General features: G+C 32.5%; 2 protein-coding genes across 2 annotated transcripts; both read left to right on the plus strand.

The window, feature by feature from the left end:
* Positions 1–6,255: 6,255 nt before the first annotated feature.
* On the plus strand, positions 6,256–10,166 carry LOC107939105 (uncharacterized). The gene is made up of 10 exons (XM_016872382.2): positions 6,256–7,042; positions 7,133–7,270; positions 7,874–8,062; positions 8,173–8,310; positions 8,440–8,558; positions 8,668–8,800; positions 8,903–9,032; positions 9,160–9,239; positions 9,351–9,485; positions 9,664–10,166. The coding sequence occupies exons 1-10, from the start codon at positions 6,596–6,598 to the stop codon at positions 9,892–9,894; spliced, it is 1,740 nt and encodes a 579-aa protein (XP_016727871.1). The 5' UTR covers positions 6,256–6,595; the 3' UTR covers positions 9,895–10,166.
* A 3,797-nt stretch (positions 10,167–13,963) lies between these two features.
* Positions 13,964–14,566, plus strand: LOC107895636 (uncharacterized). The gene has a single exon (XM_016820886.1). The coding sequence runs from the start codon at positions 13,964–13,966 to the stop codon at positions 14,564–14,566; it is 603 nt and encodes a 200-aa protein (XP_016676375.1).
* The last annotated feature ends 2,989 nt before the right edge of the window (positions 14,567–17,555 follow it).

Consider the following 17,555-nt stretch of genomic DNA (forward strand, 5'->3'; position numbering starts at 1 on the left):
TTTGATCTACTCCCATGATGAAACTGACCATGCCGAACATCTGAGACTTGTGTTACAGACTTTGCGAGATAAACAGTTGTTTACGAAGTTCAGTAAATGTGAGTTCTAGTTACGAGAAGTCAGTTTTCTAGGCCATGTTGTATCAGCATCGGGTATTCAGGTTGATTCGAGTAAGATTTCGGCTATACTTAATTAGAAACCTCCGAGAAATGTTTCTAAAGCTCAAAGTTTTCTGGGACTAGCTAGTTATTATAGACGGTTTGTGAAAGGTTTCTCTATGATTGCAACCTTGATGACAAAGATACTTTAAAAAGATGTTAAGTTCGAGTGGTCAGAAAAGTGCCAAAAAAGTTTTGATCAGTTGAAAGCCCTTTTGACCAAAGCTCTAGTGCTAATTCAGCCAGAATCAGGTAAAGAATTTGTTATTTATAGTGATACATCTTTAAATAGGTTCTGTTGTGTTTTGATGCAGAAAGGCAAAGTTATAGCTTATGCCTCGAGACAGTTAAAGCCACATGAAAAGAACTATCCGACACATGATCTAGAATTGGCAGTTATTGTGTTTGCATTGAAAATATGGTGTCACTATCTGTTCGGTGAGAAATGTCATGTTTATTCTGATCACAAGAGTCTAAAATACTTGATGCCTCAGAAAGATCTGAATTTGAGACAATGTCGATGGTTAGAATTGCTAAAAGACTACGAACTTGTGATTGACTACCATCCGGGAAAGGCTAATGTTGTTGCTGATGCTCTAAGCCGAAAATCACTGTTTGCTTTGCGTGTAATAAATGCGCATATGGTTATGTCTGATGATAGTTCGATAGTAGATGAATTAAAAGTGAGATCGTTATTTGTTCAACAAATTTGTAATGCTCAAAAAGTTGATGATGGTTTGTTAGCAAAGTGAGCTCAATGTGAATCGAATGTTGAATTCGAGTTTCGAGTTGATGCTGAGGGTTGTTTGAGGTTCAGAAATAGAATATGTGTCCTGAAAAATTCAGAGTTGATTCAGATGATTTTAGACGAAGCTCACAGCAATCGGTTATTTGTTCACCCCGGTAGTACAAAGATGTATAATGATCTGAAACAGCTTTACTGGTGGCATGGTATGAAACGAGACATTTCTGACTTTGTTTTGAAATGTTTAGTCTATCAACAAGTAAAAGCTGAGCATTAGGTACCTTCTGGATTGCTTTAGCCAATCATGATACCTGAGTGGAAATGGGACAGAGTCACAATGGATTTTGTATCCAGTTAACCGTTGACACTGAGCAAGAAATATGCAATCTGGGTTATTATGGATAGATAGACTAAATCAAATCACTTTATTCCAGTTCGTATAGATTATTCGCTCGATAAGCTAGCTGAATTGTATGTTTCTTAGATTGTGCGATTACATGGTGTGCCTATTTCAATTGTTTCAGATAGAGATCTGAGATTTACATCATGATTTTGGAAGAAACTGCAAGATGCCTTAGGTACAAAATTACATTTCAGCACTGCTTTCCATCCACAAACAGATGGTCAGTCTGAATGAATCATTCAGATACTTGAGGATATGTTGAAATGTTGCATTCTTGAGTTCGAAGGTACGTGGGAACGATACTTATCTCTGATTGAATTTGCGTACAATAATAACTTTCAATCGAGTATCAAAATGGCACCTTACAAGGCTTTGTACGGCTGTAAATGTCGTACACCATTGTATTGGACTGAGCTCAGTGAAAACAAGATACACGGGGTTGATTTGATTAGAGAGACTGAATAGAAAGTGAAAGTAATCTGTGAAAGTCTGAAAACAACATTAGATCATCAAAAATCATATGTAGACGTGAAAAAAAAAAGATATAGAGTTTCAGATCGGAGACAAAGTCTTTTTAAAAGTCTCACCGTGGAAGAAAATACTCAGATTCGATCTTAAAGGCAAATTGAGTCCGAGATTTATTGGGCCGTATGAGATTATTGAGCTTATCGGCTCAGTTGCATACAGATTGTTGTTGCCACCTGAGATAGAAAAGATAGACAATGTATTTCATGTTTTGATGCTTCGTAGATATCGATCTGATCCCTCACATGTGATTAGTCCGTCAGAGATTGAGATTAAGTCCGATATGACATATGAGGAAGAACCAATTCGTATTATGGCTCGCGAAGTTAAAGAATTGTGAAATAAGAAAAATTCGTTAGTGAAGCAACATGGGAGCCAAAAGATGCAATGAAAGAACGGTATCTGAACCTATTCACCGGTAAGATTTTCGGGGACGAAAATCCCTAAGGGGGGAAAGTTGTAACAGTCTGATTTAGACCCTAATCGGAACGGTAGTTTCGGGACCACGAATTCGAGTCAGAAAAATATTTAAAAATTATTTTCTGTGTTTATTATGTGTGAATTTATATCTGTGAAATTTTCATGCTTTAATTTTATCGTTTGAGTGTCAATTTAATAAAAAGGGTTTAATCGTGTAAAATGAAAGTTTGATGGTTAAATAGAAAAGGGTCGAATTGTTGTTTTCTTTATAAATGGAGGTATTTATGTTGCAATTTGCCCTTGATAACATGAAATGGACGGTAGTGGCCTTATTATAACATGGTTTTATATTTTATTTCAAAGGTTAATTAGGTAAATTAATTAATAAGTTATAATATAATAAAACATATAATTAAAAGCCATTGTTCATCTTTTTCTCTTATGACCGAAATAACAAATGGAAAGAAAAGAACAAAAGCTTGGGGTATTCAGCCTTGTCCAAGCTTGATTCAAGGTTAGTTTTTGTTCGGTTTTTTTATAATTTTTATGTTTTTGAGACCGTTGCTATGTTATCTACAAAGCCCATGCTTGAATTTCTGATTTTGGTGAATATTTTGAGTTATGTCATTGATGAATATTTGAGTTTTGTGATGTTAGTTGGTTAAATATGATTGATATGTTTTGTATTGGAATTTTTTATGATTTTAAGTAATTAGGACTAAATTGCAAAAATAATAAATTGAGGGACTAAAATATGAAATAAATGAAATGTATGGACTTGTATGAACACTAGGAACATTCGACCTAATCATGATGTGTGCAAATTTTGCATGTTTGTGTCTTATGCAATTTGGACTTAATTATAAAAAGTGTAAAATGTCAGGGGTAAAATGGTAATTTTCCATATATGTGTTTTTGGACTAAATTGAATAAAAATATGTTTGAATGAGTTTAATTTGAATATGTTTAGATCAAGAACCAAATAAATCAGATTTGGATCGGGGGAAAACTAAAGTTGTCGACTAGTCGTCCCGTTTCGTTTTTCATCGTCCGAGGTAAGGTTATAAGAAAATAGATATCGTTAGTTCTAATTATGTATGAGTTTATATTCTGAAATTAAATTATGAGAAATTTTATATGTGAGAGCCGAATGTATATGTACAAAGGAATTAAGCTTACGAGTTCGTTTCGACTAAATTACAACGTCCGAAAGCCTCGTATGAACCTTAGGAATAGCTAGGATTCATATGTCATGACATAGGATTTCGATATGTGATGTGCGAGTAAGACCATGGCATCAATATATGTGTGCGAGTAAGACCACGCTTTATACGTTGGCATCGATATGTGACTTCGATATATGTGTGCGAGTAAGACCGCATTTTATACGTTGGCATCAATATGTGACTTCTATAAATGTGTGCGAGTAAGACGACGTTTTATACATTAGCATCGATATGTGACTCCGATATATGTGTGTGAGTAAGACCCTGTTTAGGACAGTGGCATCGATATGTGATTACATGTAAGACCACGTTTGGGACGTTGGCATTGTACGATATAAGTGATTATCCGTGTGTCCTATCCAATTCTGAATGGTTCATCGGGCAACGATAAGTTGTGATCGAATGTGTAAAACGAGCTAAAATGACCAGGTATGAGTTAGCTTATTACCTACTTGAAATAAAGTAAGTAAGTTGCTTGATATTTGTTGCAAATGAAGAATGTATGTGAATATGGAAAGCGTATTCGGCCTTTTTAATATATAATGTGAATATTTTTTAAATGATTCTTGAATATGTGTATATAAGATTATGTATATTCAGCCAATGTGAAATTGTATATGGAAGTATATGTTATATATAAAATTATGATCTTATAAATAAATGTGAATATGATAGCATAAATTAGTTTGGTTAAGTTGAGTGATGTTAACATTGAGTTATTTATTTGCTTATGACTTATTAAGCTATGATAGCTTACTTTATGTATTTGTTTGCATTGTTTTATGTTTGATTATGGTTTAAGTTCATTTTGGTTATAATGCTATGTGCCATGGATGAATGGTATTTGTGATATGTGTTTTGTGCATTGAAGTTGGTTGATGATTTTGGATGTGGTATGAGTGAATTGGCTATGATATTTATATAATAGTATGAATTATGTTTGTTATGCTACCTTTGGTTAAAATGATTTGATTATGTTTTACATGTGTTAGTAATGGTTTAAAATTAGTTAATAAGTATATTTGGATAAATGTTGAAATGAGATAATGAATATATTTGATTAATAGTTCGACATTTGTATCTATATTTACATTCTAGCATATTATGCACTAGTTTGACATATACATCATTTCAAAGTATATATATTGAGGTGATTGTCCATGTGTTTTGGTAGTAAATTGAATGATGATTATATAGAGACAAAGATATTTCGGTTGTGGATTTATATTGATGTATTGGGAAGATATGATTTGCATTATAAATAGTTAAAATTAATGAGCTTAATACAAAGAATATATGTATTTGATATGTTTGTTATAAAATTCAATAAAGAAGTTATAATAGTTATAATGTATATTCAGTTATGATATTAAATATTATGATGTGTTTGATGGCATATTTTATGAGATGAATTGGTATGATTCTTGAGTATGATATTTTAGCATGGTGTATAACTTGTGAAGTTGGTATATTTTGATTTAGTCTTAATATTTATAAATTTTATTTATTAAGTCATATAGAAATGGTGTGAATTATTTGTATGTATATTAATGACTGAATAAATTATGGATGTATAGTTAGTATTTTGCAAATAAATCTTAGTATGTTTTGACTTGGTAGTGTTGATTAAAAATAGTACATTTTAATTTGGTAATATGCGTATGAAATTGAATTGTAAAAAGAATATTTTTGGCCATGTTATAATGTTATCTTTATCTTATATAATAATGAATATTACACTATGTTATAAGGTGATATGATATGATATATTAATGTATATTGATTGTGTTTCTGAAAGTCAATGCCGCATATATTTTATATGACTTTGAATTTTATTGAAAATTGTATTGATTAAAATTATGTGCTTACTGTTTTAAATAAATTTATATTTTAGTTTTGTAATTATAACATATGTGTAAATGTGAATGTTTGAATGGCTCCCTATCAAGGTTCAAAGATAAATTGATATTATAAATTGATATCTCTTTCCAAGTTCACTCTCGATATAGGATCAATACGAGAGCTAACTTCTCCCCTTCCTCTCCCTTCCCTTTACTCTAACTAGAAACATTACAACCAAACCGACTACCCCCTTTCATTCTTTCGTCCTCATCACGTAACCAAACATTACTCATGGTAAGAGCTCTCATAGACTGAGCTTTCAGCGGCATATCCCAGCCAAACTCCGCAACCTCAACCCTCAATGACATTTTTGCTTGATAGAACGAGTCATTATGCCCTAACTTTCCACCAAAGAAACAAAACAGAGTCAATCTCTCGTATTTAAAAGAGACATAAGAACAACTACCAGACGCAAACATCACTTTCTTGTTTATCTTTAAAAGGCGTTTAACATATAATTGAACCCTTATATGTAACTTCACAACCCTTTCCCTAGACTAGATCCGTCATATTCCAAAAACTTTCCAAGAAAATCATCCAATTGTCTAGCCATAACATCATTAAAGAAACCCGGGGGCACATCATGAACTTGTACCCAAAAATTCACAAATATTAAAGGTACCCTCTTCAAATCTTCTCCCAATTTCAAACAATGTAGCAACAGTAGATAATTATTAAAAGTCCACATAGACTCCTTTAATACCCTCTCCAAATCCATTTTATGGAAAAACTTCTAATAGCCGGGAAATCAATAATGCTTGCCATTAGAACCTATCAAATTATATATACTTTATCAAAGAAATTAATATATTTTAATTGTTACATGCTATCATCCCTATATCGCACGAAAGAAAACTATAATATATTTTAATTGTTACATGCTATCATCCCTATATCGCACGAAAGAAAACTATGTATCGCAGGAAAAGAAAATGAAAATTGATTTCCAAATTAGCAGATAATAGAATGGGGAGAAAAATATTTAGCAAAGGATAATATAAATAATAATTAATGTCCGTTATTCTGAATCGTTTGTCTCGTCTCCTCCGTCTGCAGTGCATCCCTAATCTGAGCAAAAGTGTTTACGCGTTTTGCGTTGCTTAATTCCTTATTATCCATTCCCTTTTCTCCTTTTCTTTCCTTATTTATATTTCCTTTTCTCACTATTTTTCTCTCCAATTTTCCTTCTTTCATTTCTCTCCAAATTTTCCCAACAATGGAGTCCGTCGATCTTCACGAACCCACCAATGCCAACCACGTTGACCACGGCTGGCAAAAGGTCTCTTATCCCAAACGTCAACGCAAGACCAAGCCCAACGCCGATCCCAACCTCCCCCGTTCTAATGGAACCCTAACTAATGGCTCCGCCAGCGTTTTCCGTTCCCTCGAGCAACAGTCCGAGGATCGCCGTCGTCGGATAGTTGAAGCTCAAAGAGCTTACGCTGCTGCTGCCATTGATGCCGATGCCAAGTCTAAGCCTAAAAGATCGGTCATCGATGATTCCGACGATGACGATGGCAGTGATCTGGATGGCGTTAAACCTAACGGGAAGCCAGCAGATGAGGAGAAGAAGGCGAAGCAAAAGAAGCCGAAGAAGCCTAAAGTTACGGTTGTAGAAGCCGCTGCGAAGATCGATCCCACTGATCTCTCTGCTTATCTCGCTGTAAGTGTACCAGGATGATAAATTTGATTGTCTTTTGCTTGGATAACTGGATTCATTATATAAATATTTTTAATTTGTTTGGGGAATTAGGAATTGAATGGCGAACAGCAAGAAATTCAAATGCAGAAGTTTGCGGATTACTATGGTAAGGCATTTCAGCTAGTGGTTGCGGGGCAGTTTCCTTGGTTGAAGCTTTTCAGGGAGAGTACCGTTGCCAAGCTTGCTGATGTGAGTTTTTTTTCTGTGTGTGCGCTCTGGGTTTTTTTATTATTATTTTATTTGATCACAATTGGAATTTGTTGATTATGTTAGCTAGATTGGAGGAATGAAGGAGGTTTTAACGCATTAATTTCTTGCATGATTGAGTGTTCAAATTGAGAACTTTTTACCAAAGCTCGATTTGTGCTTTGACCAGATTAACGTGCTATCATCCATGGTTTTGCCAATAATGTGATTGGAATTTTTAGTTTTATTTGAGTAATCGTAAATAATTGCACTGATTTATGATTTTCCATTGCGCCATCTCAACTTTTGATATTATGTTAGTTTTAACATTTAAAATTATCCTACAATTCTTTTTATTTGAAGAAACATATCTTTTTGAATTGACCTCAAACTTTTTTCTCATGTTGTTTAAACTTTAATTGTTATTCTAAGGTTCTTTCCATCTGTCATTTTCAGACCTTTCTATGTGATGTCTTCACTGTCGTTATTGTGCTTACTCGTTTTTTTCAGATGTCAATTAGATTCCTTTTGGTCTCTATTGATCTTTGCTTAACTTTGTATTATATATTTTATTTTTCTGACCAAAGTGAATTTGTCCTTCAACAGATACCACTTTCACATATTTTTGATGCTGTTTATAAGACCTCAGCTGACTGGATAAGCCAACGATCCCTTGAGGCACTTGGTTTCTTTGTATTATGGTCTTTAGACATCATTCTTGAGGACTTGGCGGCCCAACAAGCAAGTGCTAAGGGCTCCAAAAAAGGTGCGCAACAGACATCATTGAAGTCTAAGGTAAATTTACTTTGCAATTTGGTTATTTTATTTGGTTTTTCTTCTATTCTTTTGGTTTCTGATGCTTTTGAGGTATCAGATGGGGTTTGATGTAGAAACATGCTATGCAGGTCGGTATATTTGTGGCATTAGCTATGGTATTGCAGCGTAAACCTGATGCTTTAATTAGTGTATTGCCAAAGTTGAGAGAAAATTCCAAATATCAAGGACAAGATAAGCCCCCCATTTTTGTATGGACGATAGTTCAGGTAAGTAGATGGGAAAAGAACTTTATTCTAACTGGTATATGAATCTGGAAGGCAGTTTACAATCTCTTAATCTTTACTTTTTGAGAAGCTTCTTATCTCATTTCATACATTAATGTTGTATTTGTTTAGGCATCCAAAGGAGATCTTGCTGTGGGACTGTACTTGTGGGCACATCTCCTCTTGCCTGTACTTAGTAGAAAAAACTGTAATCCACAATCCAGAGATCTAATTTTACAACTGGTGGAATGGTATTAGGACTTTTACAGTTTGTGCCTTTTTCGTCTTGGTCCATTTTTAACCTTTTAATTGAGTTACAAATTCATTAAGGTTTATTGAATTATTTTCCTTCTGGTGTAGGATCTTATCTGTCTCAAAAGCTCGGTCAATTTTAGTAAATAATGCTGTTAGAAAAGGGGAACGTTTGGTGCCTCCATCTTCATTTGAGATACTGATGCGAGCTACCTTCCCTGCATCTTCATCTAGGGTGAAGGTAGGTTAAAAGTTTGACTGCTTGAATTTGCCGTGTCATTGCTTATATGTTAAAATCATTATACTTTCTCGTGTTTTTGTAAGTATTATCCTATTGGTGCAGGCTACTGAAAGGTTTGAGGCCATATATCCCACAGTAAAGGAAGTTGCACTTGCTGGTTCTCACGGGAGCAAAGCAATGAGACAAGCGGCTCTTCAGATGTTCGCCTTTGCTATCAAAGCAGCAGGAGAAGGTATGCTTTTGCACCTGACAACTTTTTGTTCTTTGCATCCCTTTCCTCCAGCCCTACCTGCCCCATTTCTTTATCCACTTTGTTCGTATTGAAGTTTCAATGCTTGAGTGTATCTTTCTTTGAGCAGGCTCTCCTGAGTTATCCAAAGAGGCAGCTGGAATAGTCATATGGTGTTTGAACCAGAACGCTGAGTGCTACAAGCAGTGGGTGAGCTATAAGCTATTTTAGGTTTTAGCAAACCTTTATATGGAGGAATATTTTAGTTTTTCTAATTAACTTCATGTCGATTTATTCTTATTTTTTACTACATGTGAACAGGACAAGGTTTATCTTGATAATCTAGAAGCGAATGTGAGTGTTCTTAGAAGGCTTTCAGATGAATGGAAAGAACACTCCACAAAACTTACTACTCTTGACCCTTTGAGGGAAACCATCAAGAATTTTAGGAACAAGGTGCTTACTGTACTAAGAATAAACCATCCATCTAGTAGCTCAATAGAAATATATGTTACACAGTTATTTTTATACCAGATTTTTAGATGATTTGCTCTAACATAAGGTAGGCAAACGTTTCCAAGTCATTTAAGATGTGACCTGATTTTCTTTTCTTTTTTTATTTTGTGATTCTCAGAATGAGAAAATGGGCAATGAGTCAGACGCTGCTACACGGGCACTGTTTCAGGATGCAGACAAGTACTGTAAGCTTATAGCTGGAAGACTATCGCGAGGCCCTGGGTGCCTAAAATCGTTGGCCTTTCTCGTCGTCGCATTTGGTGTGGGTGCTGCTGTTTTAGCTCCCAACATGGATGGTTGGGACTGGAACAAACTGTATGTAGTTATCAGCTCTCAAATCCCTGTCTAAAGGCTTCGGTTTGGGTATTTTCTTTCTCGGTTAAGTGCATTTTTATCTGGAGTTTCTAACTGGTAAGGGGAAAAAAAGGAAAAAAAAAGAAGTGTTATAATGTGGGATTTAGGAGAATAGTGTTGAGAACACAGGCTTTTGTCTTAAAGAAGCGAAGCCTAAGGATGAATGAAACAGGAGTTGGGTTTAGAGCAACTACATGTATTTCAAGTAATTAATATTCTGAAGACTTTTAGAATTGAAATAATTTGAGGATTAATCTTTTCAGAAAATCAAGTTGATTGGATTTGTTACTTCTCCATATCTGCTTTTCTATTAAACATTTCATCTGCAATTTGCTTTTCAGGACTCGGATGAGTACCTAAAAATAATAATTATAATATTTTCTGAATTGAGATTTCCTTGACTACCCCAATTTATGCATTATGAAAGTTGCTAGTAGAAAATGAAGGAAATGATTCAAATAAAAAGGTAGACAGCAGCTAATAATCAGGCAACTTTGGCTAAGCGTATTTGGGTTGAAGTTTCGAGAAAGCCCTTGAGCTTTTCAGTTCCTTTACTGAAAAAATAAATTAACTTTTATACATTTTAAAATGGGTAAATTAGTTTTTCTTTTAAATTTTATCCATTAAATAATTATACGAAATATTAATTTAAATTGTTAATTATTAATTTAGTCCTAAACTATAGTTAAAATATTACTTTTATCTTTTAAAAGTAACAATAATTCTGAAATATTAAAGAAAATCTTTAAAATAAATATAAATTGTTACAAACATATTAAAAATTATGTTTAAAAAATTAACAAATTTAATCTTCACTGTTTACAAAATTTATCGTTTTAGTTCTAATTCTAAAAGAGTTAATAAATTTGGCTTCAACATTTACAATATCTGTCAATTTAGTCTTAATTATAAAAATTAATTTTTTAAATTAAAATTTATATATATTTTAAAATTTTAAAATTATTTAAAAAATATTTTAACCCTTTATAACCCATAGCTAATCCATGTGAGATATTAAAATAAGAAAACAAGCACACCAATTGCAAAAGAAATCTAAAAAGTTGGGATACAACACAAAAAAATTAGGGTAAACTACACCAATTGTTCCTAAACTTTGTTTAAAATTACATTTTGGTTGTCCAACTTTCAAAAGTTACATAATAGTCACTAATATTGTCAAATTGTTACAATTTGGTCACTTGTCTGTTAACTACCATTAATAGGATTATGTGACACGTTAATTTAAATACTTAATTATTAATTTAGCCCTTAAATTATAGTTAAAATTTTATTTTGATACATTTAAAAAATTTTAACCATAATTCTAAAAAAATAAAAATAAAAATAATCTTAAAAATTATAATAAAAATATTAAAAAAAACGAATCTGCTATTGATTTTTTTTTCTTTTTATCTTTTGTTATCTTTGTTTTCCTTAAGATGCTAGATTTCCATTAAAAAAACAATAAATTCAGATCTATTAAAGTTAAAATTTAAATTCAAAGAAGCTTCTTCTGGGTGAATCGTGATGTTTTTATTTTATTTTATTTTAAAAAATTGAGCTTTCTTTCAATATGAGGGAAATATTTCTATTTTTAATAAAAATCTTGATTTGATGAGAACTATCTTAATGCAATGAGACATTAACTTTACCTGTTGAAGGCTCCAGGGCGATTCTAAAAGCATCTATTTCAGTAAAATCATGCTTTTTATTATTGTTGAAATACAATCAAATAAAAAAAGCAACACATTTATAGTAAACAAAATCTTTCAATTCTCATATCTCTTTGATAACCAAGAAGAAAATAAAGACAATGTCTCCACCTTTAGAGATGTGTTGATGGCTTTAGAGTTTTATTTTAAATTAAAATTCCACTTTCATCTTTTATTTCTTGCCATACATTTAAAACATTATTCTCTAAAATTTCAAAACCCATGGAGTACTTGTTTAGAACTTAAAACTTCAAAATTTAACTATCCTCAAAATTTCAAAACCTAGTATTCAACTAACCGTTGCACCTGCTTGCTACTCATGGTGTCTCCCATCTGCAGTTTGTCGATATTTAACCAATTTTTTATGATTTTTTGTGTTTTTGTAGTTGATAATATAAAAGTAGATTGAATGAAATATATATTTTTTAAAATTTTGTTAAAAAATATCTTATTTGCTTAATGTAATAAAACGTATTTTTCTAATGAAATTATTAGTATATATTTTTTTTATTTTATTGTATTACATTTTATAATTTTTTTAAAAGGGGCCTAATTTATTGTTTCGCTTAGGATCCCAAAATGTCAAGAACGGGAAAGTTTGTAATAGATAAAGGGATGTAAAAATGAGTAATCAAAATTTTGTAATAGTGATTGCACATAATCAGAAGATACGAAAGTATAGGAGATGCGAAAATGAATATTCACTAAAGTAGAAGAAAGTAAACATTAAGTAAGTTTTTATGTACCTTTTAATTGGAAACGTTGGCAATGAAGATGAAACTAAACAGTAACGAAAACATGAGAAATTTAAAAGTGAGTAATCAAAACTTTTAATTAATTTTTGTTTCTTCAATAACTTCAATCAAGCACGATCTTTTTTTTTTGGGGTTGTAAAATAGAGAAAATTTCTTATAAAAAGAGGATGATTTTTTATTTCGACTTGAAAATTTAATTAAAAAAATTTAAGATTTTTTTATAAAATTTTAAATTTTTTATGTATATATTTTGAATTTCTAGAAAATTTTTTATAAATTTTTGAAAATTATTTTAAAATTAATTTTAATATTTTATATTTATTTTTAAGACTTTACATTTTTTAGAATTATTATTAAGAGATATTTAAAAAAAATCAAAATGATACTTTAGCTATAATTTAGGACCAAATTAGTAATTAGCTATTTAATTTAATATTTCACTTAATCATTTAATACATAAAATTTAATAAAGAGACTAATTTGTACGTTTTGAAATGTATAAGATCTAATTTATCCAATTTTTCCATAGAAAAATTAAAATACAATCCACCCCTAAATACAACATTTGTTATTTTCCCAATTTCTTTTTGCATTTTTGTATTGCATACAAATTATCAGGAATATCAAACGTTTCAAATCCCATTTATTTTCATTTTTTAAGGAGAAAAGATATATATATATATAATATTTTGTTGATCATAATTAAAATATATAAATCACACAATATATTAAAAAGAAACTCGAAAGAGTTAAAGTATCATATTTTATTATGAGCAGGAATGCGATTCTATCTTTCGGTTTAACCATTAAATCTTCGTTCTGTTTTCACAATTTTTGTTAGAAACATGAAAATATTTAAATAGTAGAGTACTTAAATGAAAATATAATTATTAGGGTAGTAAGTATATTTTTTTGGTAATTATAAAGAATTCTAATTTACTGAACGTGTTTGGTTGATAGAGTATAATTATATCATAATTTCATATATCATGTGTGGTAGTTCAAATTGTAATTACGCAGGTACATAATTTACATTTTGAAAAGATATTGATTACAATAAAAAAAACCAGTATGATAAAAATAATTTCTAAACAAGTAACAAAAAGTTAAAATTGTAATGAAATATTTATGTGGATGTCATTATCAACCCCATAAGTTATAAAACTCTTCCTATACCCCATAAGTTATGAGACTTTTCCTATACCCCATTAATATGGGAGATAAAAGGTCATGACTCTTTACATGCCCTATAATAATTAGAGAGTTACTTTTAACCCCTATATATATGGGGCTCATGTACTCATGAAAAATATATATAAAAAAAGATACACTCTCTCTTCTATATTCTCTCTACACTCTTTCTTCTATCACATTTTAGTTTATTCTTTCTTTATTATTTCACAACACGTTATCAGCACGAGTCTCTAATACAAGAAATCAAGGCCAACAAATTTTTCCTTAAAGATTGACGAAGGACGCTTAGGTGAAGTAAGGGTAACAAGTTGATCTATTTCATTTGCATATGTGTTATTTCATTTGCATATTAACATGCTTTATTTTACATTATTGACTTGTATATTTTGTCTTATAGTTTATAATGTCAAATCTTACAAAACTCGAATTTGTAGCTCTGGACATCACTGGAAATAACTATTTATCATGGGTACTAGATGCTGAAATTCACTTAGATGCAAAGGGTCTTGGTGAGACTATTAAGGAGGGAAATGAAGAAAGTACACAAGATAAGGCCAAGGCCATGATTTTCCTTCGCCATCACCTCCATGAAGGTCTAAAGACCGAATATTTGACTGTTAAGGACCCTCAAATTCTTTGGGCCAATCTAAAGGAAAGATATGACCACCAGAAAACTGTGATTTTGCCTAAAGCTCGTTATGAGTGGCTGAATTTAAGATTGCAAGACTTTAAGTCTGTTAGTGATTATAACTCGGCCATGTTCAGAACCACTTCACAATTGAATTTATGTGGAGAGAAGATTACTGATGCAGAAATGTTAGAAAAAACATACTCAACTTTCCATGCAAATAATGTTGTCCTGCAGACACAATATCGTGAAAAAGGCTTCCAGAAATATTCTGAATTAATTTATTGTCTCCTAGTGGCGGAGCAAAACAACGAGCTGCTAATGAAAAACCATGAATTACGCCAACTGGCTCTGCTCCATTCCCTGAAGCGAATGTGAGTTTACACAATGGGCAAGAATTAAAAGAAACACACCATGCAAATAGTAGTGTGCGTGGCCGTGGTCGTGGCCGAGGGCGTGGCCGCGGACATAGATATGGATATGGTTGAGGTGGACGTTTTAAAAATTCACATTCCTACCAGAAGTGGGATCAGAAAAATGGTAACAAGGAAGAGAAAGAAAAATGTGAAAATGTGACTAATGTATGCTATCGTTATGGAATAAAAGGACATTGGTCTCGTGTGTGTCGCACACAAAAGCATCTAGTTGATCTTTATCAGCAGTCCATAAAACAGAAGGGAATGAAAGTAGAAACCAATCTTGTGTATAAAGATGGCGAAGGTGATTTTGATGATGGCAATGCAACCCACTTAGAAGTGGCTGATTTTCTTTCTACCCCTGAAGGAAATTATTAAGGCCACAAATTTCGATAAATAATAAAATAAACCTCTACTACTCTATGTTTCATTTAGTAACTTTAATAATGATGTTATGACCTTTACTAGTGCTATGTTTTATGTGATAATTTTGTTTTATAGACCTTTTAGTAATTTGAACTTTGAATACCTGTTTTCACCATTATGTGTGACATTTTGTGGTTATTTTGTTTCTTTGAAGAACATAATCTCGCAAAGGCAATCAGCTATGAATGGTGAAAATATATGTCTAGCAGACAGTGCAACTACTCACACCATATTAAAAGACAGGAGATATTTTTCTCATTTAATAATGAAAGAAGAAAGTGTAAGCACTATATGTGGTAGTACAACTATTAATGCATTATATATGGAAGAGCAATTATTTTATTACCAAGGGGAACAAAAATTGAAATTATTAATGCATTATACTCCCCTAAGTCTCAAAGAAATTTATTGAGTTTTAAAGATATTCGCCAAAATGGATATCATATTGAAACTTTAAACGAAGGAAATTGTGAATTCCTTCAAATTACGAGTATTGCTCAAGGCAATAAACAAATTGTTGAGAAATTGCCTACATTCTTTACTGGTTTGTACTACACAAAGATCAGTCCTATAGAAACACATGCTATAGTAAACCAGAAGTTTACTAATGACTTTGTTCTTTGGCATGACCAGTTAGGCCATCCCGACTCAATAATGATGCGAAAAATAATTGAAAATTCATGTGGACATTCATTGAAGAGCCAGCAGATTCTTCAAAACATTACATGTGCTGCATGTTCACTGGGGAAATTAATAATCCGACCATCACCAGCTAAGATAAATAACGAACCACTTACTTTTCTTGAGTGAATTCAAGGGGATATATGTGGGCCTATACATCCCCCATGTGGACCATTTAGGTACTTTATGGTTTCAATCGATGCATCGAGTAGATGGTCTCATGTATCTTTGTTATCAACTCGAAACCTGGTGTTTGCGAGATTGCTTGCTCAATTGATTCAATTACGAGCTCATTTCCCAGATTTTCCTATTAAGACCATCCGTCTTAAAAATGCTGGTGAATTTAAGTCTTTTAATAACTATTGCATGTCCATTGGAATAAGTGTTGAACATCCTGTAGCTCATGTTCACACACAAAATGGTCTAGCAGAATCTTTAATAAAATGACTTCAATTGATAGCAAGGCATTTACTTATGAAGTCAAAACTCCCAATCACTGCTTGGGGGCATGCAATTTTACATGCAGCTGCATTAATTCGCATCAGGCCAACAAGTTATCATAAAGTCTCCCCCTTACAAATAGTTCATGGTCAGGAACCAAATATTTCCCATCTAAGAACGTTTGGATGTGCCGTATATGTTCCAATTGCTCTACCACATAGAACTAAGATGGGAATTCAAAGAAGGTTGGGTATATATGTTGGATTTGAATCCCTATCCATAATTAAATATCTAGAACCATCTTCAAGGAATCTATTTACGGCTCGTTTTGCAGATTGTCATTTTGACGAGTCAATTTTTCCAACATTAGGGGGAAAAATTGATACAGCCACGCTTCAAGTCCAACCTAGCTCGAGCAAGGAGCCTTTGGAGCTGCCTCAAGGTCCAATCACCCGATCACGAGCTAAACAATTCAAGGAGGCTATTTCGGCCTTAGTAGATCAAGTTTGGGGCGAGACTTTGGTTGGACGCATTGACGAAGCTTGGACAAACTCGATGAGCCTTCCTTGCACTTTAATAGGAGCTGAATTAACTTCCATTTCAGCTCAATAAGCTCGACTTAGCTCAACTTCAGCTCAAACATTTTCAATTCAGCTCAATATCAACTAGACATTAATTTAATAGCTGAATATTTATTTAAGTCGATTTAATTTGTTTATTACAGCTTATTAATATGTTTGTTGCATGTTTTTAATATGTCAAGTTTTATTACATGATTTAAAATTGCTTTAAAGCTGCCGAATTTAATGAACTGATTTTAGTGTCATTGTTGACCGAATTAATGTGTCTTGTTTTTATTCTTAATTTAGTTCAGCTAAATACCACATTAATCTTAGTTCTTCCTATTTTTGTAGGGTGGCCGAATGTGGGGGTTCATTTAGCAAGGTGAGCCGAATGTGGAGATTCATTTAGCTTGGTGCATGCACAATAGATTCAATGAACCTGGAGATACATGCATCAAATTGGTGAGCTGAATTTGGCATTCCTAGGTGACTATTCAGTCAAGAGAGCTAATGTTTCCAACTCCAAAGCTGTCAATTAATCCTTTCACATTTGCTGGATGCATCTTGGCTTTTCGGTTCCATGTGTTCACACTCCATGACTCTTCAATGTTGAGCTTTCACACTTAAATTGGCTGCTCATTACCCTCTTAATTGCTGGTCACTTTTCAGCCAAGAGTTGCAACATAAATGAGCTAATTTATGCCCATTGGCCGAACCTAGCTATCCATGCATCATCCAAATTTTTCCAAGTCCAATGCTTCATCTAGAAGGTGTCTAATGGAGCTCCATGTTCAGCCGAATTTAGCTAGTTCATTTAAGTGATTCATTTGCTTAATTTTT

Source organism: Gossypium hirsutum, chromosome A01 (genome assembly GCF_007990345.1).
Source record: "Gossypium hirsutum isolate 1008001.06 chromosome A01, Gossypium_hirsutum_v2.1, whole genome shotgun sequence".
Taxonomy (NCBI): Eukaryota; Viridiplantae; Streptophyta; class Magnoliopsida; order Malvales; family Malvaceae; genus Gossypium; species Gossypium hirsutum.

Coding starts and splice junctions, on each gene's coding strand:
- LOC107939105 (XM_016872382.2), top strand. CDS start 6,596: ATGGAGTCCGTCGATCTTCACGAACCCACCAATGCCAACCACGTTGAC. Junction 8,311..8,439: donor TTGTATGGACGATAGTTCAG/GTAAGTAGATGG, acceptor GTATTTGTTTAG/GCATCCAAAGGAGATCTTGC. Junction 9,486..9,663: donor TCAAGAATTTTAGGAACAAG/GTGCTTACTGTA, acceptor TGTGATTCTCAG/AATGAGAAAATGGGCAATGA.
- LOC107895636 (XM_016820886.1), top strand. CDS start 13,964: ATGTCAAATCTTACAAAACTCGAATTTGTAGCTCTGGACATCACTGGA.